This window comes from Mastacembelus armatus, chromosome 1 (genome assembly GCF_900324485.2).
Source record: "Mastacembelus armatus chromosome 1, fMasArm1.2, whole genome shotgun sequence".
In the NCBI taxonomy this organism is placed as follows: domain Eukaryota; kingdom Metazoa; phylum Chordata; class Actinopteri; order Synbranchiformes; family Mastacembelidae; genus Mastacembelus; species Mastacembelus armatus.
The window spans coordinates 24,121,151-24,145,427 of NC_046633.1; the positions used below are offsets into that span (position 1 = coordinate 24,121,151).

General features: G+C 40.8%; 1 protein-coding gene across 1 annotated transcript; it reads left to right on the forward strand.

Annotated features, from left to right (window-relative positions):
* The first annotated feature begins 483 nt into the window (after positions 1-483).
* utp6 (UTP6 small subunit processome component) lies at positions 484-7,767 on the forward strand. The gene is made up of 19 exons (XM_026304348.2): positions 484-739; positions 1,088-1,172; positions 1,285-1,326; positions 1,484-1,576; positions 1,927-1,974; positions 2,075-2,138; positions 2,260-2,378; positions 2,601-2,678; positions 2,802-2,883; positions 3,227-3,308; positions 3,437-3,615; positions 4,116-4,195; positions 4,313-4,390; positions 4,868-5,047; positions 5,871-5,951; positions 6,410-6,519; positions 6,661-6,727; positions 6,837-6,909; positions 7,256-7,767. The coding sequence occupies exons 1-19, from the start codon at positions 648-650 to the stop codon at positions 7,420-7,422; spliced, it is 1,800 nt and encodes a 599-aa protein (XP_026160133.1). The 5' UTR covers positions 484-647; the 3' UTR covers positions 7,423-7,767.
* Positions 7,768-24,277: the final 16,510 nt, after the last annotated feature.

A 24,277-nucleotide genomic window follows, 5' to 3' on the forward strand; every position in this document is an offset into this window, starting at 1 on the left:
AAGTGGAAAGCAATCGTTCTCAAAAGGTTGCTCAAAAGTCTACAGCGGTTTTGGTATAGTTTATTTCCCATACCTGCTTTTCAGTTCGGCAAATAAGCAATAAATATTATTTTCACGTTGAAACAGTGGGAAACTAATTTTCCAGTGTAGAGTGCAATGTTATTATTTCATACTGAATAAATAAGCAAATGTCATTAGAATATGTCTTCATACAGAGCAGGATCACCTGCGAGGATATGACATTTGAAATTAAAGACCTTGTAATGTTTCCCAAGTATATATTCTCTCTTGAAAATGTCTCTAGCAACAACTTTGTATTTACTTAGAAGAATTTGACTAATCTGCTCCCTATTTAATGCCAAAGAGGTTTGAACAGTAAACATTAATAATAATAATAATTATTATTATAACAAATAAAATAATTATATCATGTGTTTTATAATAGTCCATGTTTCCGGACGGAACTATTTCCCGACGGAACCGGAAGCGCGGCGAATCACAACTTCCACCCATGTGTGGTGAAGAGATTCTTCCCGTTTCTTGTATTCTTCTGGTATTTTGATGTAAACGTTCGCAGTAATAACATTATTATTACTATTATCAATAAATAATAATCAAACCCGGCCCGTAACGATCGCGTCGACAAAATGGCAGAAGTCGTTCAGCACCGGATCGAGGAGAGAATCCCTGAGCTGGAGCAACTGGAGAGAGTCGGACTGTTCACGAAGAAAGAAGTGAAGTAAGACAGCTCTGAGTTTATATGAAGGGCTCACATTGACACAGTCACACGTAACAAGAGAATACACCATGTCATCTCAGTTGTAAACCAAAATAACTGGTGCATCGGAAGAAAAAACAGACTTAATCACGGTTTCACAGAGGACTTTATATTTTCCTTTCTCTCAAATAAGAGACCAGAAAAACACTTTCTCAAAACATATTCTTGTTAACTAATAGCCAAGTACTGTTCGCTTTCCTGTGTGCTCCTTTGTTTGTCACCAAATCTGTTCCTGGGGATTTGTTCAGTAAAGTCTTTACAGGACAGTTCACTGACATTATTATTATTGTTATATTTCCACTGCTGTAGATCCATAGTCAAGAGAGTAACAGCCCTGGAATACAAACTCCACAGGTTGATCGTAAACAAAGAGGACTTCATAGCCTACATTCAGGTAGTGGACCACAATTATGAAAGATGATCACATCATGTTTTAGAATAAAAACACAAAAGCTACAAGTTTAGTTTAAAAAAAATGCTTATTTCAAAATTTTGTTTAATTGCAGTATGAAATCAACGTCTTAGAGCTGATCAAGAAGAGAAGAGCAGTGAGTGACCTTTATTTTTTGGGATTTGGTTAATTTTATGGTGCAAGTATTTACTGTGTTTTGGTGAAACATACTCAACTAACACGAGTGGACACTGGGAACCTTTTCATTGCCGCTTGATGCATCATTCGACTGTGAGTTATCGTCTCGTTTGCAGCACATACACTACCAGTTCAAACGTGAAGAGATTGAGTTCCCCATCATCCACAGAATAAACAGCATCTTCAGAAGGGCAACAAATAAGTGGAAGGTACTACACACACAGCATTTGTGATGCTACAGTTAGTTACAGTATTGTACACTAGGAAACAAATAATCAGATCTGATTGCTTAAACTTTAGCAATATTAAAACACTTAAGTCAGACAAATGTTCTTAAATCAGTACCATATTTCTGCAGTGCATCTCAGGACTATTCCAGAGAAGTAATGTGGCACATTATGCTTTTTACAAACAAGTAAGGATGTAATTTGTAATGGTCACCTGAATGTAAAAACCAAAAACTCATTTAGCTTCATACGTTTGCAGTGGGCACAGGTTCCTAATTAGTTTAAACTAAATGAATGAATTGTGTATAATTAAATGTGCTTCTTTCCTACAGGACGATGTGCAGCTTTGGCTCTCACATGTTGCTTTCTGTAAAAAATGGGTATGTAAAGGTCTCATGATTTGCTTTCAGCACGGCTGAGTCAGGAGAAGCACTGATTTTCTCGTTCTAATTGTGATGTGTTCTGGGTCTCATTTATCAGGCCACCAAAGGCCAGATCAGTAAGGTGTTCTCAGCCTTGCTTGCTGTCCACCCAGACAAACCAGGTACAGAAGACTCATACCTTGCACTGTCACATTTCAGTGGAATAATCATAATCTTAGGGTTGAACAGACAAGTATAGAGTGATGTAAAACGAGCTGTTATGTTGTTCTCGTTCTTCTTTAGCCTTGTGGATAATGGCTGCAAAGAGTGAGCTGGAAGATAGAAATTCCTCTGAAAGTGCCAGGCACCTGTTCCTGAGGGCTCTGCGCTTCCACCCCAACAACAAGAAGGTGTATCAGGAGGTAAAAGAATAAAAATATGTTTTTTTTATTCAAAGTGAGTCAGTCTAGTTTACATTTTAAACAATGAAACCTGCACTGAAAAACCTGGGTTTTTCTTGAACAGTGGAAGTGGGTGGAGCCAAAATCTGTGAAAATGAGTGTTAACTGTTGTTGAAAGTGCGATTATTGTGATAGTATTGGCCAAATATTCCTTGCTGATTTTCTCCATTAACTTTGGGTTAGTATTTCCGTATGGAGCTGCTGCATTGTGAGAAACTGAGGAAGCAGAAACAAGAGCTGGAGAAGGCTGACATGGACCTGGTGAGTGTGAGACAAATTGAACACAAACAATGAGAAATGAAAAAAGTCAATACATGCACACATATGCACATGAGAGTAACTCATGTACTCATTGCCCAAATACCTGCTCTTCACACCTTCCAGGGTGAATATGAGTTCTCTCCAGAAATCCTGAGTGGTAAACTGGCTGAGGTTGTGTACAAAGATGCAACAGGAAAAATCAAAGGTAGGAATTTAAATAAAAGAGTTGAATTTTTCCATTATACATCACATTATTTATCACTTAAAATACATTTACCAACCAAAGTACCAGAGTAGGCACGGATTGTGCTTAGGACTTGACTACTTATTTTTTGATATTTCTGTTTTAACAAAATTGTGTTGATCTATGTTGTGCCTTTTCTATGGCAACACAGATGCATGGGTGAAGCTTGTTTATTTAAATGGTTTTGTCGAAAAACATGACAAAGTTGAGGTATCATAGGTGCCACACCCAGCCTTGTTAATAAGATTCATTCCTGGGTCTGGTCACTTTACCTTTGTGTTACTGATGTTTTTTTGTCCTACAGAGGCAGAGTTTGTTATCTCACTCCTGAACATAGCAACTATCTTTGACTTCACTAAAGACCTCCAGGACTCCATTCTGAAAGAGTAAGATCCTCATCTACTTACAAAACACCTACACTCTGTCTTAAACTCTCTTTGCATCCTTGACCTCAAACAGAGTTTTACTATGAACCATGAACGTACCGTACCTTCCTCCGTCCCCTTGTTTCCAGCTTACAGACCAACTACAAAGAGGATAGCTTGACATGGGACTTCATGGCTAAGAGAGAGCTGGAGGCTCCAGGGGCAGGGGAGGAGCTGCGGTCAGCCAAAGGCCGAGCCTCAGATATCAACCGAAGAGAGGAGCACTGCTGCCAGGTCTATGAGGAGGGCGTCAAGAACCTCAACACTGGTAGGCTCACATAAAGAACATGTCAAGATTCAATTATAATAAACATTTCATTAGAGGGTACATGAGGAAACTTATGAAAATATCTAAATGACCTTCATTTAAGTCATACTTACAGTTGAGCTTTTGTCACTATCCATTGAAATGTTTCTTCAGACTACTTGTGGATGAAAGTGGTATTATCTCAACTCAGCACTAGGGTTCTGTACAGCTTTCAAACATGGGGTTTACTTAGTGAGTGAATAAACCATGAGTGACCCACTAGTCCCACAACTTTGACACTTCAGACACTTTGGTAATATAATTGTACCTAATTACCAACCAGGACTGCAGTCCCTTTTCCTGTCAGTGATATTTTCAGTTTAATTTGAATAAACCTTTTTTTTTTTGTTAAAAACTCTAATCCAGTTTTGAAACATCCCGACATCTTTATTTCACTTTATTTCACTTTTTGCATGTCATCTTGATATAACAAAGCATTGCCTGTGTACCGTCTGCTCTAGAGGCCATGTGGACTTCCTATTTGGCCTTTTGCATGGAAAGAGTCAAACGAAAGACCAATATCCAGGAGCTGAAAGAAAAAGTAAGTGAACAATATTTCAGTTTAAAATGAATCGGCCTCGATCTCAGTATTTTATTGAATAACAATTAAACATGTACACTGAGAAATGTCACATATTTATGTGTCTCTGTGTTGCAGAGGCAGGAGAGGCTGCTCACAGTGCTGCAGCGTGCCCACGACTCTTCACTGCTGAAGGAGGATAACTATAAAAACTGGGTAAGGTACACACACAAACCATGTCTAGTTGTTTTGGTTTAGTTGGCCAATACCAACAAGCCTCTTTAAGTCCTCTTCCAGATATATGCTGGTACAGTTGCATATCCAGTAAAATAACTTGGCAGAGAGCACATTTAGACTCTGTGTTGCTGTCAAAATCTCCTGTGAGGATACTTGATCACCAAAAATTACAACTTTGTTCAGTAATTTGTGAGTCCAAGTCACAATTTCACTTCTAACTTCACAGTATGAACCTGAACAAGCCAACTATAAGAATATATCACTTTTTTTTCCTAACTATGATTAGAACAACAATAATCAAAGTGAGGGTGCTTGCAGTTTAAGATGAAGCATATGGTGGCACAATGTTAAATCAGACTGTCTTTCTTTATTTAATTTTCTTTTTGTTTCCCAAATATTATGTTAAAAGAGGAAATAGCATGGAAACAACTAACATGATGTGCTCTGTGTGACCAGCTGCAGGTCTTACTCTCATCTGGAGATGCTGAGGGAGCAGCCAGGGTTGCTTTGGCAGCCACACAGCGCTACAGCCAATCAGTGCCAGTGTGGAGCCTGAGCCTGCAGACGTTAATGCACCTCGGGAGTGGAGACATAGGAAGGCTATTCCAGGACGCCCTCACACACGTTAATCCCAAGGTATGCGCGTGTGTGCGCGCGCGCACACACACACACACACACTTTGACTTTGACTCTGACTTCACATTATTTGTTTCAATCACATCAACCTTGGTTATTTTCTCTGCTTACATCAAGCACACACCATGTCAGCTATGCTCTTGGTGTGCTCCAGTGTAATTGCTTTCCTCAGAGAATGGACACTCATGGACACACACAGACATACACACACATCAGCCACCAGCCAATGATGTATAAGTGGGACATCTCCTTGGCCTAATTACTTTCTCTATCGCATTAACTCAAATAGCTTCCTCCACCCTTTTCCATATGTGAGAAATGGTAAACATTTCAGGTATACACAGAGAATATTAAGCCCAAGTTTAATCATCAGTAATTTGAAATCAGATACATATGTTAGTAAAGTATGGCATTAAATGCAAATAAACAGAGTTAGTTTGACCCTGGTGGATAGTGAACCAATCCTTAAAAATCCCCGACAGCACCTAAGATTTATGTGGGAGTCACAGTGTCGTTTTGGTCATCGTGAAGCCAGCATGGAGGATTTTCAGAAGTTATCATATATTTAGCTTTATGGGACACAGCTCTTGTTAAATAAAGGATTATTACACGCCGCTCAGTATCTCATTATCTCAAGATAAACCCTCTTTAAGTGTTGGGAAATATTATGAAACCCCATGCAGTTTTCATCCAGTACGTCAAACAGGAGAATGTTTATATTTTGCTCTTTGCTCTTACACTCATGAAGCAAACATCCAACATGCACCTGCTTGTGGTTGCTAGATGGTTACTCAGCTAAATCCTTTGTGCCTTGTCTTGATAGGAGAGTCTACCACTTTGGCAGCTGCAGGTCCAGTGGAGCGTGGCCAACCAGAGTCCTGAGGAGACAGAAGGTGTCTTTAAGGTAGTCAGTCCACCTTAATCCTCAAGAAAATCAGTTTGAAACTTCTTCATGGCATGCTCTCATCACAACCCATGTTTTTCAGCTGCATTTACAGTCATGTATTTCCTCAGTAGCCTCAGACAACATAATAAAGTGTGTAAAAATAAAAGGGTCTGAATATTTTCAGAAGCCACTGAAGCACATAAAGACAAATCTATGTTAGTTTACACTAACTAGAATAAATTTCACTAAAAAGATAAATTACTCTCCAGGCTGATGATCTTGGATAAAGGCAAAGTAAACAAAGTGAAGAAGATGCAGTGAAAACAGAAAGAGCAGGTGGTGTTATTGATAATACTTGCTGATAAATACTTGAGAGATGAGGCAGGAAAGATTAATAGGGCGTCTTGTCTGCACAGTGTTTTGGCCTGTGAAATGAGAACGCCTTGCAGACAGTTTGTTCTCTTGTTTGTTCCCAGAGAGGTCTGCTGTCTGCAGTAGCGGCTGTTGCCATGGAGATGAAAGAGTGCTACCTTGATTGGTCCTACTCCACCAGAGGCTACAAGAAGGCTAGAAAGACCTTTACAAGGTAAAAACACATCACTTTGACGGCTCACAATTCAGTGATAAACAACACAGAGAGGAAACACACATTTTAAACAGTGTGGTGAAAATGCACAATAAACTCTTGAGACTGTCTGTAATTGTTAAGTTTGCTGTCTCCTGTTAGCTTACAGAACAACCGCCCCTTGTCCAAGGCCTTTTTCACCAGAATGATTGAGATTGAGAAGGAACAGGTATGTCCGTCTGTCTTTGTTTCACTGATAGTTTGGTCATTTGTTATTTCTATCTCTGGAAATCCAAGACAATCCTGAGCTGTGGTAAAAGTGGTGTTTGTTCTTCCAGGAGAATCCGAAGATGAACAACCTCAGAGAGTACTACGAGAGGGTCTTGGAGGAATTCGGCACCTCAGATGATGGTGAGTGGAGTTTAAATAAGTCAAAAGGAAAAGTTGTATTAGATAAAAATATTTATTCCACAGCTTGTTATTCAGATTTCTAGGATTTTATCAAACATAACAGTTTCACCAAAAAGTGGGACTGAACAGATGAAACACATGTCACTGCCAAGCACTTGATTAGTTATTTGACCATAGAGAAGCTGACATCTATTTTGAGGATGAAAATACATTCTTGGATGCTCAGAACTGACAAACTACTGGTCTGGGACTAAAGAAAGTTGAAGCACCCTTAGTTAGTGTTATTCAATTAAAACATGTCCACACTTTAATTTTATCTTAAATGATTTCTGTTATTTTTCTCAAGATCTGTGGCTTCAGTACATTCAGGAGGAGCTGGGACCTCTCGGACAGCCAGAGAACTGTGGCAAGATCCACTGGAGAGCCATGAAATTTCTGGAGGGGGAAAGCGTGGAGAGATTCACTTCCAAATATACTCTCCTGCAGACTGGACACTTACTGAGGTCCAACTAATGTAGATCAGTGTTCGTAGGTTCAGAGAACAGCAACCGGTGTTTAACAACTGCATAGAAGTTTGAGTTGAAGAGGCTGTGAAGATTTTGGTGCAGATGTTCCTCTTTTTATAAAGGACTGTTTCATTGCCTCCAACCCACAAGAGAAATTTCTTTCAGTTTGCTGTTGATCCTTCCACAGTGGTTCTTCTGTTTAAAGAATTGTTCTTAGATGCAGTTGAGCTGCCTCTGGCATTTACAGCTTTAACCAGTAGCATTTTGAACTTGAATCCATCTTCCATTTTTGCATACAACAGTCTGTGCTGTGTCTGATGTGGACTGATGCTGGAAATGGAGTATTTTAAGGAGGTTGGGTTGAATTAAATTACACATATTCTGGGGTTTCAAGAGCAAAAATGTGAGGATGTTAAAGTGATAATAAACAGTCTTTCATTATTGGTTGTTCTTCTGTCATGTCACTGTCTCAGAATGACCACAACAATTGTAAACAGATAAACACAACACACATAGTCTTTTCTTAAACTCAAGACTCATATGGTACTAGTTTCCCATGAACCACCAGTTGTCTTGGTAGGTTAGTGAAGATAGTTTAAGCTACCATGACAAGAACAAACTTTGTCCTCTAAAATATACTTCTCATTTTACACTACACATCAAATCAAATATTAGCAGTCATCTCAGTTAAATAGTAAATTATCGTTCATAATAAAAAATGTGTTTGTAGTAAAAACAAAGCAGCAGCATTAATGTGTTTTACTACCACATCTATTACACAGCTAAAAAAACCCTGTCCATTAACAGCAAAATCTACAGTTTTTAAGGACACTTTATTTAGTTTATGCAGCTCTCACGCTGACAGTGATGTAACTGCTGTGAGGTATAACATGAGTAGGAAAAGTATTGTTTAAATGGATTATGAGGTTTCACAACTCTAATAATAAAGATTAGACACAGGTGGACCAATAAAACTATCATAAGGGACCACAGGATGTGTTTGTTTCTGACACAAGGATAAATGCATACATTTCTAGACGATGTAAAGGTGTTATCAGCTGAATTAATGGTGTGTATTTGAAAAAGATCCTCATAATTGGCCATTTTCACAGAATATGAGATGCAATAGTTCAGATACAGAAGAAGAGCTGCACTGTCCTGATGTCTCAGTCGGCCTTTGAGAGCAGTTACTGCCAAAATGAAAACAAGACAATAAAACATAATGTACATTAAGGCAGACGTGAAAGTGAGGGAATTACATTGTTGTGGCTATGGACAGACATATGGAGTCAGAGAATGTTTTCTCTATGTAAACGGGGTTTGAAGTAATATTGACACTGCTACTATAATGTGTGTGTGGAGGAGATGTACTGATATAGTCTAGTGCTTGGTGTTTTTCTGCAGATATGATGTCTGATGATGATATGAGTCTCTCTATTGACTCTAACTGTAGATTTTTTCATGTCAGATATTTGAGAACTGATTTTAGGCAATAGCCTGCAAAACCAGCAATGTGCTGCTGAGTCAATCCCAAAATGGCCTTTTTCAACTTTAGTCAAAATATAATTTTTTGAGAGGGGACTGTTAAGTATTATATCAGCATTTAGGATGAAAAGCTGAATATACTGAATCTGCCATTGTCAGTACAAAAACTATACCAGCCTTTAAAAAACACTTTGACCCACATGCTCAGCTCCTCCACAACCACGACATGATGGGAGGACATGAGCCAGATTTAGAAAAAAGTTGGCACTGCAATGAAGTTAAAAAAGTAAAAAAACAAGAAAGTTGGTTAAAGTTTTGATCATTGGTAGTGCTTTTTTTCACCCTTTTTTTTTTTTAAGAGAAGGCTTTATCTTTGTCCCCATGAATGGCTTAAGTACTGCATTGTCTGCATCAACTGCATGTACCCTATAGAACTTCTGAGCCTGGGAAAATTCCCCTTTGTCTGTCTGGTCAGTGTTTCCTTTACCACATCCGATCCCAGTGTCTGATTCTGGTGGGTTCACCTCCCCCATGCCAGCCCCAGCCTGCCCCTTCACATGTCTTCAGAGCTTCTTGAAGAGGATGTAGGTGAAGAGCACCAGCACTCCTGCAGACAGCAGCCCAATCACACACTGGTGAATGGTTATGATGTTCTCCAGGGCGTGGATGCGCTCCTCCATGGCAGTGGTGTGGATGTAGTCATAAATGGAGGCCCCGATACTCCACACTGCCCATACAGCATCCACCAACGCTTTCATGGTGGGAGAGACCATTGAGAGGGCAGCCAGCAGCCAGGAACCAGCTGCATCCGCTGCGTATTGGCCCCACTGTGCTGCAGAGAGCAAGAGAAGAGGGTGACAATGTGTGAGTGTAGCAGTTTAGTCTTCACAACCATGAACAGAGCATCCATCCATCATCTACGGCTTATCATGGTACACCCTGGGGGGCACAGTGGGGGCTGGAGCCAATCCCACAAAACAGTGGGTGAGAGGTGGGGTACAGCCTGGCCATAGTTCCAGTTTATCAAAGGCCTGACACCACAGAGAGAAACAAACACACCTACGGGAAATTTAGAGTCACCAATTAAACTGACCCCACAGTAGATGTCTCTGGGATGTGGGAGGAAGCTGCAGTATGCTGAAAAAACCCACGCAGGCACGGGACAACATGCAAACTCCACACAGGAAAACCCCAGGGTCGAACATGTGAACCTTCTTGCTGTGAGGCAACATTACTACCCACTGCCACACTGTGCCGTCCTATGAACAGAGCATTTTGGGTAGAAAAGATTTATTTGGAAAACCGCAAAACTGTCTGAAGCATCTGATTAAAGTCATGAATTTGCATTAAATTATCCTGAATGGGCTCCATTAAAATACATCTTATAATTAAATCCATCACCAGGAATATACATTAGAGTAGATAACAGTTTATGGAGGAATTAACACAAAAAATAATGCCACACTGAAAGTACTTTGTGCATTTACATGTGATGTTTTGCACATTTTCCTGGTAGCATTGTAATTTCAGTAAGAAGAATTCACTTTGCTGTATCTTCAGAATTGCCTTGTTTTATCAATTAATTTAACTGCTTATTAGTAAGAGGAACAATATGTCACTAGTGTCAACATTTCACTAATAAAAGCATCTGTAACTGAAGTTTGAACCAGACTTTGTAGTCGCTGTGTATGCGCCTTTCTGGCCTCAGGGTCTTCATATTGCTCCCTGTTCTCCGCTGGTTCCTCAACGCGCTGACGTCGCCTATGTATTAATAAACTTTGTCCAGTTAGGGTCCTGAACAGGATTCACATGATTTGACATTTGATCTTACAAGGGGAAAAAATGAGGAACAAAAGGGGAATTACTGTGTAGGACACAGAGACCCAAGCGCACAGGCTGTTTGACCAAAGATGGATTAGAAACTCACCGGCTGGTGTCAGGCGTTAACGTGGTAAAACAGACGCTGATCAACATCCGCGCTGCTGGTGATGGACTAATCGATTATCTCGTTTGAGAGAAGCCCGGCTGCTCTTGTCAGGCACCAAGTCGGACATTGCTGTTTGGTGTCAAGCCACCTCGACTCAAACACGGCGCTTCCGATCAAAACACTAAAAATAAACCGATTACAACATATTTTAGTAACACAAACAGCCCACGGAAATACCAACATGACGTGGAAATATCCCAGAAAAACGATGCAGCTGCTGTTGAAATAAACACACCCCGTGGTGAAATAAACACCATAAGGTGTGTTTTCTTTTATTTTGATAGGAATAATGTTCACTTTCCGGCATCATTTCGGGTTTCTTGTCTCTATTAAAGCAGCTGACTGATGCCAAATGAGCGCGTCACCACAGGCACTCAAACTGGAGCATAACCTCGGAATAGGATAGAATAGAATGGGATAGAAAAGAATAGAGTAGAATGGGATAAAACTGGATAGGATAGAACAGAAGTTAATAGAATAGAATAGAATAAAATAGGATAGGCTAGAAAAGGATAGGATAGAATAGAATAAGATTGTAAAGGATAGAAGTTAATAGAATAGGATAGGATAGAACAGAATTGAATGGAATAGAATAGAATATGATATAATAGAATAGTATAGAATGCAAGATCACAGAACAGAATGCAAAACGCCCCAGTAGAACCGAATATGATGCAAAGGAAATGATTAGAACATGCTAGAATACAACTGATTAATAGAGATATACATTAAAGAGAAATCTGACCAAAATAACTTTATTAAATGGCAAAATATAACAATAACATTGATAGAACAAAATGCAACACAGCTAAAACAGTAGAACAGAATTAAAAAGATACTGACATATGAAACAGAGGAATAGAAAATAAAAATACACGAGGAAATGGCTTAAAGAACGTGGTGGAACATAATGTAGGGAAAAGTGAAGTAATGGTGCAGCACATCAGACAGAGCAGACTTTAACACTTGGATTGAATTCATATAAATAAGAATCCAGCTGTGACGCTGCTCCTGCTCCCTGATGTGCAGTTACACGTGATCACCCAGTGATGAGAATAAAACAATAAAGGTTGTGTTTGACACACGTATGTAAGGGGCGTCATGGCGCGTCGCTGCCACCAGGGGTCGCAGCGCGCTCACACGTCGCTGGTCAGGGACGTAACAGGAGAGGTGTGATGAACCTGGGATGTAGAGCCAGCATCGATAAAAGAGGGGAACACCTTGACAGAGCCGCAGACGAGCCGTCGGAGACGTAGCTGAGCGCAGCCCGGGCCGTGTGGCGAATGTGGATGGACACACCAACTCACCGCAGGAATGTGTGGCAAACACATGTTCGGACATTACTCAGTGTGGTCGTTTTTTTAAGTCCTCCTTCAGAACAACTGGAAATACAGGGCCACGCTGCTTCGCCCCCGATGAAAACCTATAATTGGAGAGGAGCCAGTGACGCGCTGAAAATAACCAGGTTACCACTTAGCACCGGTCCATTTTGGGGAGGGCCCAGCACGAGGGCGCAGCACCATATATCAGTTCCTTCCAGCTGTTTGGGAATATCCTGCTTATAATACCGAAGCTGCAGCATGGCAGTAGCAGGCGCGGCAGCGGGCTCCTTTCTCTCTCCGTCTCCCTCTCTTCCCCAACCATGCCTTCGCAGAATGGATACTGGGTGAGTGGCTGGGTGCTGGGTGCGCACCGGGGATCTCTCGGTGGGAATCGCAGAAGCTTTTTTTTTTTAAGGACGGGAGGGGGGAGCCTCGAGACTGGCACAAGGCGCGACACTGTTGCGTCTGCATGTTGTCTCTCCTTGGACAGGGGTGAAAAGATAGGCCAAAGGGGACTGCCCGACTTATTCCAAAAGACAATTCGTTCTCCCTCCACCCCCGAAAAAGGATAATCTTGCTCAATTTTGGATGCGTGCAACGCCTAGGGATCCGATATTACTGGGGCGGCGGTGGTGCTGGTGCTGGCGGTGGATGAAGTTGAACTTCGCTTGCAGACGCGATCTCCTCCAGGCAGCCAGACAAGCAACCAGACAGTCGGCGCTTTTTACGCAAAGTCCCAGTATGGCTGACACCTGCCCGGTACGCAGGTAACTCCTACTGGGCAGCATCACTTCTCCACACACTCACGGACAGTAGATCAGTGAGTATGAATCGGCGTGTTCACAGATTAAACCCTTTCACATTCCTTCATTTCCAGGTCTGGAAGTAACATATTCTGGTACAAGAGACATTTTATAGGCAAAGCTTTGCAGTATCCTCCACACACGATGGGATAGATGACGATGATGATGGTGTGTGTCAGAGGCTGGGTCTTTGCGGGCAAGGTGAGTCCTCAGTTAATTCAACTGGCCTACAAAGTCCCAGTTTCTGGCTCATGTGACCCCCAGGTTATAGCCTACACAATGCAATTCTGGTGCATAGCAATATTTTAAAGTCAAGACAAGAGGAAGAGGTGGGTCTTATTCTAGTACAAAGTTTGAAAAGAGCAGTGATATAATGATAAAGTCACTTAATACGGTCGATACATAATTTGTTGGATTTTTAGAGAATATTAAAACTTTAAGGGCTAAACACAAACACTACAATAAGGTCACTAATGAATATTAGAGGTGATTATAAACTGTAAAACATATGAATATAAGAAAAAGCATATGAGCAAACCAAGTAAATAAAAGGAAAAAGTGCTGCAGATCCCCACCATAAAGAAAAAAACATGAATGTAAATGTGTATAAAATTTAAATGGCTCAAGTGTGAATATCATTTCTTAACAATCAAATTTGGAGTTTTCATGTGGAGCCTCCTGAAAGAGACGTTTGCTTCTCAAGTGAGGCACAGGAAGCTAGAGCAGAGGATGAACAACTCTCTCATGCCGTTTGTTTTTTAGTGTTAAGTTTTAAGTGTTTTCCAGTCAGATTGAGTTTTGCAGTGTAGTTTTTATTTAGCTTAACCAAAATATTTAGAAATGGAAACATGAACAAAGGTAAACACCCATGAAGAATCAGGTAAATGTATTGAATGAATAACTATCCAAATGGTAAAAAATGGAAATTAGTACCTTTAAAAGCAAATTACTCATATCCTCCTTGAAGCTAAATAAGAAATTGAATCAATAGTTTAACCACGACCGTGAAAGCTCACAGCTAACACATTCCTAAATTAATAACAGTGAGACACTTATCAAAATCACAAATTATGTTAAACAAGTGTGTCAAGTGGAGAAGAAGTTGTTTTGGCTGCCTGTCTCTATATCTGTCCTGACCCCAGCATGCCATAAATACCTGGCTAATGAATTTAGCATCCTGACACTAGATGCTTTATGTAATTAATAGAGTGCAGGGCCATGGTGGCATCTCCATGCTGCAAGTGACACATAGGTAAGACATTCGCTGAAGCATGGGATTTTTATTTTAAAAACACTGGAGCACTGTGATTATTAAAACACACCTAACATAGTCCTGTACATAAAACAGACTCCCTTGTCATCAAAGTAGGTGGGAGGCCATTAGATTAATCTTACTGTCAGGTTTATTTATTATAAAGTTCATACATGATGATAGGTTATTTGTAGGCAGAGTATAACAGATCTTTTTTTTTTTTTTTTTTTCCACAGCCGTCTATTTCTCGTTGTGGCTGTAATAAATTGCTGTGGACTACAGCAAAACTGACAAACTCCTTGTAGTCGTAGATGATATCCTGCTGCTAATTAACAATGTCATATGTAGAAAACACTTCAAACATCCTTAACATCCAGGTTATCAGGTAGCTCATAGATATCATAAAATAAAATAAAATTTGTCTAGTTCACCTCAGATTGGTCGAGATGGACTCAGCTACGATCACCGATCCCCTCCAACGTAGCCCACTAAAGCTCAATGACACATCACAGAAAGCAGATAAAAGCACTCCAGCCAAAAGCTCTCCATATATGCTGTAGGAGAGTACGAGCTAGTGTGAGCCTGAGTGCTGAGGGCCTAGTAAGGGAGGCTTGGTGGAATGAGCCTGGTTTGAATAAGCAGCGCGGCTATGGGGAGCTCTGGGATAGTCACCAAGTGAGCTGATTAAAGTTGTGATATTAAACAGTGCTGGCTGCTACTGCCTGCCAAGCCTCTCTCAGTGGCATTTCACATTGTTTAAAAGGCCTAGTCGGACTCATCTTGCCACTTGCTGCACAGTGTTGCTTACGTCTTTTTTTTCCCACCATGACTGTCTCATATTCTGTCCTCACACCACTTGTTAGCAGGGTTGTAGACTTTAAATAGACTTTTCCTACATTTCCCAGAGCGTCTTCTGCTCTGGGTCACCAGGTTCACTTGGTTTTCAAATTGACCGTATCAATCAGTGCATGTGTATGATATTGAGAGCATGATATAGAAAACTCTGCTAAGGTATAAAAAAGAAAAGCCTTCAGATTGTGTTTACCCTTTCTGTAGAGGCTGAACTTCTAATGAACACAAGGAACGCTCCCTGGAAATTTTGCTCTGGGCCCATTCTGCCCCCCTGTCACTGCAGATCCCAATAAAACTCTGCCATTATAAATATACAATACATAAATACTGGAAAGCATGCTTACGTTTGTGAAATGCATGACCCAGCCCCCTTGACAACTCCAGGTTGTTTCATATACTTTTAAAAAAAAATTTACGATTAAACAGATATCAAAGTTATGCACTGAAAAAAACTGCAAATGTTGTAGTTTGATCTCAAAAGTTTGGAATGAGACATAGAAAGATTAAGTTAGGGAGGGAGGAAGGGGGAGAGAAAGAAAAGGCAGCAAGAAAAGTGAGGGACTTTTAGGGGCAGCTGTGTTTTATTAACCCAGTCATAATGCCCCTAAAAATCCTTATTGCTCTTGCAATGGTCAACAAATCTCCAGTTGCAGCATTTAGAGGATCTTTCAACGGGATCCGTATCAACAGCCTGCCACAGGCCCAGGGCACAAGTCGGGTTAAGCAGGTTACATTTAGAGATTTAAAACCAAACGTAGAAGTCACAAAGCTTAGAGAATTTCAGAGCATATGAGTGGAAGAACAGAGAACATGAACAATAACAAGAAATAACCTTTGTCAAAGGTTTCACGTTTGCCAATGCAGATTAGCACAGAGTTGGACATTTTATTAACTATCTCTATGTGGACAAGCAGAATAAAAAGCATGTCTTTACTAACAATACAGTGTTCCCTTCGAGCAGACCTTTGAATTGCCCTGTCATTATTTTTCTGCCCAGGACCTTGTAGTTTAAGATGCAGACAGGGGAGTGGACGCTTCCTTCGGTATTTTGACTTTGGAATCGAGTGCCAGGGGACAGACTGAGAGACAGCGACAGAAACGCAGACTGGCAAATAAGACCAGCTGGCAAGTTGCAAAGCCACACTAAAAAAAGTCAGAGAATATGAAGATATACAGTACAGGCTGGTAGACAGTATAAAGACAGGTAAACAATGAGACAGCTTGACAAGACAGCAGCAGAAAACAGCAACAGGGCAGACGGGCAAAGTGAGGCAAAAAGATAAAAAGTGACACAGGCAAACAAATAAAACAAGAGTCACTGAATAAAGCAATGGAGGACTGGGATCCAGGCCTGGGTGTGGTGTGGTGGGCTGTTGTAGCTGGAGAGCTAAGGCTGTGGAGTGGAGTTCTCAATGTTGGTGAATGAGTCATCGGAGGGAGGCTATTCTGTTGAGCTTCCCTGTGGGATGGCCGCCGCTGAAGTGAGGAAGGAAGAATCTTCTTCACATCGAGGGAAAGAGAGAGAAAGACAGATACACAAGGGGACAGGGAGTGAGGGAAAGTGTGGACGATGACTCAGGGCCACGAACCACATGGTGATGGAGGAGGGAGGGAGGAATTACTCATCAGAGCATGTGGAATCTCATATGGCTATCACAGGACTTACAGTGTGCTTCCCCCATGGCTGCTACTCAGCTGCCATCCAGCCACTGTCACTCCCTCAGGCACCAGCTGATCACAAACCAGCCCTGCTGTCACCGACCGAGAATCGAGAACGTAGCGACTATGGTGAGCCAGGGTTAAATTTACATGGAAAGGCTTTTTAATAAAAAAAAAAAGCTGGGTTCTCTCCCGTTTGGTCACCTCAAGGGCCCAATGACAGTAAATTTGTCCAAACACAAATCCACTCCAGGAGGTATCAGTTACACGACTCTACACTTGATCACCAAGCTCTCTGCGGCCCTCTGTGCGAACAACGTTTCTTTTCTGTCATTCTGGGTGTAAGAGGAGGGAATTTGAGTTTGGCCATGTGGAACAGCTGCAGAATTTCTAGTAAAACCTGAAATTTGGAGACCAGAGTCTCAGGTCCTTGTCTTAATCAAGAATAGAAAGTGTTATCAAGTGTAAATATTGAGGTATTTGGAAACACCTCAGTCCCTGTCTGCTTATATTTGAGTTTTAAATTACAGCAAGTCTGAGCACGTCTCTCTCCTCTTGCTCCGAATTAGGCAATACTATCAAAATATTTAATCAAAGGAACTCATCAAATGGAGAGGAACTGAAAATGGCTTTATGAATATGTATCTACAATACACAGTGAGCAGAAGCTGACATTTAAAATCCAGTAGCCTCTTTTCTTTTCTGTAGCTCAGCTTACAAACAGCTCTTTCAGGGCCACATAAATCCATCTTTACAGTGATAAATGTGCCATTAGTGTGAGCCTGTGGATGACAAAGTTGTACTGAGTGGTGACAAGACAGAGAACAGAAACGGGTGAAAGGGTTACCGCCACAACATGCACCAACTTTATCTGCTGGAGACTCAGCAGCTGAACCCATAGATGCCCATGGATGTGGGTGATGGTAATTGGGTGTTAACACTGAGCTACGTGGCCGATATGCACCCAGGTTTACTTCATACATATTTATGTGCCTTATACACCTGTCGCAAGACTTCTTCTATACAACAATTTCCTTGAACGCTTAACATGCAACAAGATGGTGATGAGTATATTATGGTGGCATGACTCAACAGGTGAAAGGAACACTCCCATAAGACTAATTTAGCCCCCTTCCCCGCCTCCCGTCCCAGCGGCAGAGCTTTCTCTAGCATAGGTTGCCATTAGGGTGTGGGCTGACAGTGCTCAACACCAGATGAGCCATTGAAATCCAGAGCAAACACTGCAGACAAAAGCAAGAGGGCAAGAAAAACTGGAGCAGACCTTCCTTCCTCTGTGTGGCTCCCTTCAGCACCCCGCTTTAAAAAATGAGAATGAACCCTCCTGACCTGCTTTTAGCCAAACAACCCATGAGACCTGGCTCTGGTATGACTAGAGTAAATAGAGAGGAGTGTAAGCTGCTATCACACATCTGCAGTGGTTATTCCCCCTCTCACTAATATTACTGTCATGCTGTTGTTTTCAAACTAACTATAGATTAGTTGTTACCTGCCTGTGGCAACTGGATTAACTGACAGAGCTAATCTCAGCTTGGTAATAGTTCACCTGTATAGACCGAGAAGTAATATTAACACATATAACATGACACTGTTTAATCAAGATGTAAACTGGGAAGGTTTTCAGTTAGATTTCTTAAAGAAATAACACAAAATACACAAAAGTATTGACTTTACACCAATATCACCATACTAAATACATTAAACTAGCTTAGCACAATTATATACTTCTAACACACATATTCCTCTATGTTTGCAGCAAAAACTATAACTACACCTATGAAGTATTAGCAGTTAATTTTAATATATGATATAGTCCTTTAAAAATCTTTTTAGGATGTTATGCCACAGGTTGTGATGCTACAACGACCCAATGTTGAAATAGCTGATGGGTTTTGATATTTAGCAACAGATCAGTGCTAATTGTTTTATATTACTTCAGTTTTATTGATGTAACCCAATTCAGTAAATTTGTAAATAGCTAGTAGTGATTAAGAAATTAGGTAAACCTTAACTCGCACTGTAGTAACAGATTTATGAAAAGATTGTGCAACACGGTTTGATGTAGGAGATCAATTCAAGGTTCCAACATCAATAAATAAACTCTGGAACAAACAAAATTCCAGTTGCTCATTTTGAAAAAATCTGGACAAAACATGTTGGAATTAAAAAGAAATAAAACACCGAGGCTGTGTAAGTTTAGGTGGTTTGCAGACAGTATCGTCAAAATAAACACCGCATGAGTCCCAGGCTTGAGTGATAGGTGGAGGAAGTGTTTCTGTCTGCACACACACACATCGAAATGAGAGCTTTAGTGTCAAGGGTCAGCACTGTGTATGCACAAATGTAAACCCAGTGACACACATGCACAAGTGCACACAGGCAGACACACAAACTATATCAACTGACCTCGGCTTTATGCACCGTTAGCTCTTTACGTCACATGTCAGTCGAGTTACTGGTATCGAACTTTTCTGAAGGGCTGGGTTCAGCTCAGTCGGCTGCCAGGCCTCATCTTCCCCTGTTTGTCCTTGAGATTATGTTTGCATACACAGAAGCAGAGTGGTGTTTTATTTTTATAGTGCTGTGCATTTTGTGGAACTACTTGCTATGGTATAAGATGGAAACGCAGCCTTCATAGTTGAGAAGTGCTTCAGTGCCTGAGCTTGAGTTCAGCCTAAATATTTTTGATAAGCCATTCCTCCTCCCTTCTTCTCTCTCTCTTGCCCACGACTGACAGGCGCATGTTGGTTTCCAGTTGTTTTCTTGCTATTTGGGGTCAACGGTGCATGTTGGCAAACCTCATCCTCACTTTCTCTTTGCATTGCAAAATCTGTTGGAGGCTGAACTCGGCTCAGCGTTAGTGTGCCCTGTGTTGGGTAACAGTGAGCTCCGGAGGGCGATTGGCAGAAGTCTGTTTGATGCTGCAGATACGGTCATGCCGTTGAATGTGTGCGTGTGTGTTAACGTGTATGTGTATAAGGGGTGAGGAAAAGCAGGTATTTGCTTTGGCACAAAGATCATTTGCCAAAGAAGCTCCACTGCCAAAATGTACCAAACAAACCTGCGGCAGTAAGTGTTTTATCTGTCCAACCTCTTCAGTAGTCATAATGGGAAGGTGGCCATTTTACTCCTAGTGCCCACTTCACAGCTCTTTTGTGAGCTAAGTGGGCTAATGGTGAACGGTGGTAAACCTGTTTCAGTGTGGTTTTTACTTGAAATATAAAAAAACAGCAGTGGAGGTATATTGATGTTGCTCCAAACATCTCTAACATCTGTACTTAACTTAAAGGGATGTAATAAACCTTTTCAGCTCATCAGAGACAGGACAGAGACAGAGTTGATCTTTTTTTTTTTTCTGAAGTACCACCGTCTGGCCAGTCCAGAGGGCCTCTGTGCCAAGCTTGGCTCTGAGGATATTACAAGAAGGGAAAACCCATCTTCTCCAGAACCGTCTTCCATTACAGAGAGGAGGTTTTCCACTTCTATCCGAATGGTCAATAGAAGTTATTCAAGCCATTTGGAAAATATCAGTTGCTAGTTCTTCAGTCTTTTTGTTGGCAAATTCATCAGTCATGGGGATACCATGCTTCTTCCAAAGCTGGTTTTCAGAAGAAAGAGACGTTGTGTGTGCAAGTGTTATACCCCTGATGCTCTTGTTGTATGCAAACATTCTGGACCTGCAGAGCACGTGTGCATCTGACATGCCTGTGAAATCCCAGCATCTGCATTGCTTTTCCTACTCTAACCTTTACAACTAATGTGGACATTAATGCATTGAGTGTGTGTGTGTGTTGAATGAAGGGCTGCTTTATGTTGGCAGCAGAGTGATGGGAGCCACAATGTGACGGGCAGACCTGAGGCGACCTTAGCCCAACAATGTGCCTTCTTGGAACTTCCTCCTCATTCCTTGGGCATAAAAACTGTGGTGCAGGGCCTCTGTGACTCCAAAACCAACATTTTGGGAAATATCTGTTACATCTGCATCCCAAATATTCAGACGTGCTTTCATGACACTCTTATTTGGGTTGACAGTGTTTTTCTTCCTTTATGTCATTTTGTATTTTCTTGTCATTCCCGTCTGGTTTTGTCTTGACTCATCGCCTCAGCGTACAGAATAGGTTATTTTGGGCAGTGTGGATGTGTGAATGTAAACAATTTGTAGCACATACATTATGAGTACATGCAGTGGAGACATCTTTTTATGTCATGGCACCACTGACTACTTTAATATGTTTCTCTATAGTACACCCTAATAATTCTTAAAGGAATAGATCAACTTTTTACAAAATGGGATTACTTTCTTGCTCAGCTTACACACTTTGTACGTCGTGGAAATGTGAAGCTACTACAAGCAGCTGGTTATCTCACCTTAGCACAAAGAATGGAAACAGAGAACATGGGAGCAGTCTACCACCAGTTAACGTGGTACCCCTTGTTTGATTAATCAGTAGAAACACAAAAGTCTAAAAATACTAATCTGTGGTTTCACTGTTAGGTGCTATTCTTTACCAGAAAATGAGAATAATGTATCTATTAGTGATCTTTACAGGTACTGGTAGACACATTTTGTTTGGACAGAGCCAGACTAGAACTTCCCTGTCTCCAGTCCTCATGTTAAGCTAATTGGCTCCCGCCTCAAGCTACATATTCACTTTAGATACATTAGAGTGGCACAGATCTTCTCACTACTTTTTACAAAACATAGAGTTAGTGCATTAAATAAAACGCTGGGCTGTTCTTATGGGTTCGCTTCAAACTAACTAGTTCATTCTGATTGGCTAGACCTAAATGTGAGTTAAACATCCTGTTGAAATAAGTAGATGTAAAAAGAAATATAGCTGAAAAGGAAAAGAAGATGAATGTGTACATGTGAGGTGAGGTGGGGCGGATTCAGACGCTGTTCTCTCTGTTCAGATTCTGAAATACTGACAACACAGCTGCATCACAGCTCGAGTTCAGTCAATCACTTGACTTTCATCATATGACATTTCAAACTCTGTGTGCGCTTAATTGTCAAATAGCCTCTGGCTCTATTAAGCAAGGGGAGGATAGTGATGTCTCAAGGCAACACCAACTCAGGAGATATAGGGGCTAAAATAAACAAGCATTGAGTCCTTATCCTGCCAGAAGAGCCCTAGCAACAGCTACAGTTGTTCCATAAATCAGCTTGATATAAAGGCATATGTGCATAATAGAATAAACACTCCTCTGTTCCCAAAGCTGAAAGGGAGGATTGGAGTACGGGGTCAGAGTGTGATGGAGTTTGGTCTCAGCTCAAGTTTGTAAGTGCACCCAAATTCCCCTCATCAGGGGATGGCTTCCTTCAAATCTGATTAAAGTGTTCATATGTTGTTTTCAGTCACCTGCTGAAGTGTTACTGTCAAGCCTTGATGTGTTCAACTCATGGCTGTCAGCAATTCGCGTACAGAAAGAGGTTCGTTATGTTTCTGAAAGCAAAAGAAATGCTACATAATTTATTGCTGCATAGGGATCTATGACTCAGCAGGACAAACTAATACTCAACTCAATGATACTCAACTCAACAGCAGTGTCCCAGGACCCTACCTCCTCAGAAATGCTGATATAGTTCATCTAGACAGGTTGTGCAACATGCCTACAAAAATCTGAACCAAAACAGTAACTCATTAAAGTTTGGCAGTATGGCAGTTTTCCTCTCAGTCTCATATTGCAGGCGATTTTGTAGGCAAATATCAAATTTGCATGTTGGCAGCTGATTTAGAAACCAACAATACTTATTTTATGTTACATTAGAGCAATTTATTTGGGTCGACTTTGGCAAGAAACTGCAACACTGCTGCAGATACTAGTATCTTAAGTGTCATTTTGGGAGCCATTTCAACCTGATCCCACTTGTCAAAGCCAGTGAGGGCTGTAAATAAAAAAAAAAACTAAAACCTCTTTAACTAAAAACCCGTAGCTGTTCACCATCATGTCAATAGTTCTGTTCTTTGGGCGACCTGCCTGGCTGATGCTCACAGGGATGTGTTGTGATACAAGCATCATGAAAATGATGTTGACTACATTAGTAAGATATTTCTCTCTTCTCACCTCTTTTGCTTTTGATTTTTTTTTTTGTTGTTGTTAGCAACTGTCAGACAGAAAGCTTTGGAGTGGGTGTAAATAAGAGGACATGCATGCCTAATGAGCAGGAGTAAAAATGACTTAATTCTTGTAGCGGTGTGGGTCCGCTCACTGAACTGAATGACAAGGCAGTGGAATTAAGTCGTCTGATAACAGAAAGAGATTTTTGTTGTTTTGTCTGTGAGGTTATCCAGCTCTCGTTCAATTTCATACTCTCTATGAAAAAGTCCAAAACATCTGTAACCACACACTGAACTCACTATAACTCACTATGACTTGCCAAAATCACATTATGAGTCCATATTAAATACTGAGGAGTAATTTCTTGCAGCACCAAAAAGTAAAACAGAGAAGGGAACAAAAATCTGGAAGTCAGAAATGGTTTTCTGATCTCAGATTTACAACCATGGGGTCACCAGTGGATGTGGAGTTGGAGCAAAGTGGTGCAGAGCTCTCCTCCTTTGCCTCACATGTTCCTGCCCGTTTTTTTCCCTCACTGTAACTGTATATGGGTCATAGTACAATTGTGTGTATGCTGGTGTACATTTTTTTTCTCCCCTTAGTATGTAAAAAGAAAATTAACTTTAGTAACACAGTGGAATAATGCTGAATTTTAAGTAAAGGTCAACTTTTTAAGATCAATTTTGCTCGTTTCACATCTGTTATCTGTGTGCATGTACTGTATCTGTGTTGATACATATGCATGGACATTATAAGCCATATTTAATAATCTACAATATATACTCTAAACAGTTCACCTTGTGTTGCATCTCCTTCTATATTTTGCTATATTAAATAAAAAAACAAAAAACATCACACTTTACAAGAACTATAACTGTTAAAAATGATTTATTGAAACTATCATAAACTCAATCACAGCACTAATCTTTAGAATCACACGTATGTGAAATGCTTTGACTAAAAATAAACCGTGAAAACAAGACAAGTGAAAAGCTATAACAAAACATATTTGTTTTACTAGTCAGAGAAAATCTTACAGAAACCTGGAGCATGTGTATGAGTAAGGGGGTGCGTGTTTGTTTCCACTAGTTTACCTGCAAGCCCCATGAGAAGTCAATCTCAGTCCAAGCAGGAAGGCAGGATGTTTTTGATGAAGCAGTGGGCTTTATTTAGGTCCAAGCATTCTCAGTATCTGTCACCTAACTCCCAATGATCTCAGCACACAGTACAGGAGGTGTGTGTGTGTGCGCCTTAGCCCTCCTTACATTTCTTGAATCTATAACACACACACACACACACACAGACACACACAGACGTGTGTGTCTGTGTGTGTGTTCATCCAGGCAGGTGGGTTGTAGATTCAAGAAATGTACACCGACACTTTGCTATCCTACAAAGACTAGAAATATAGACATTCCCAA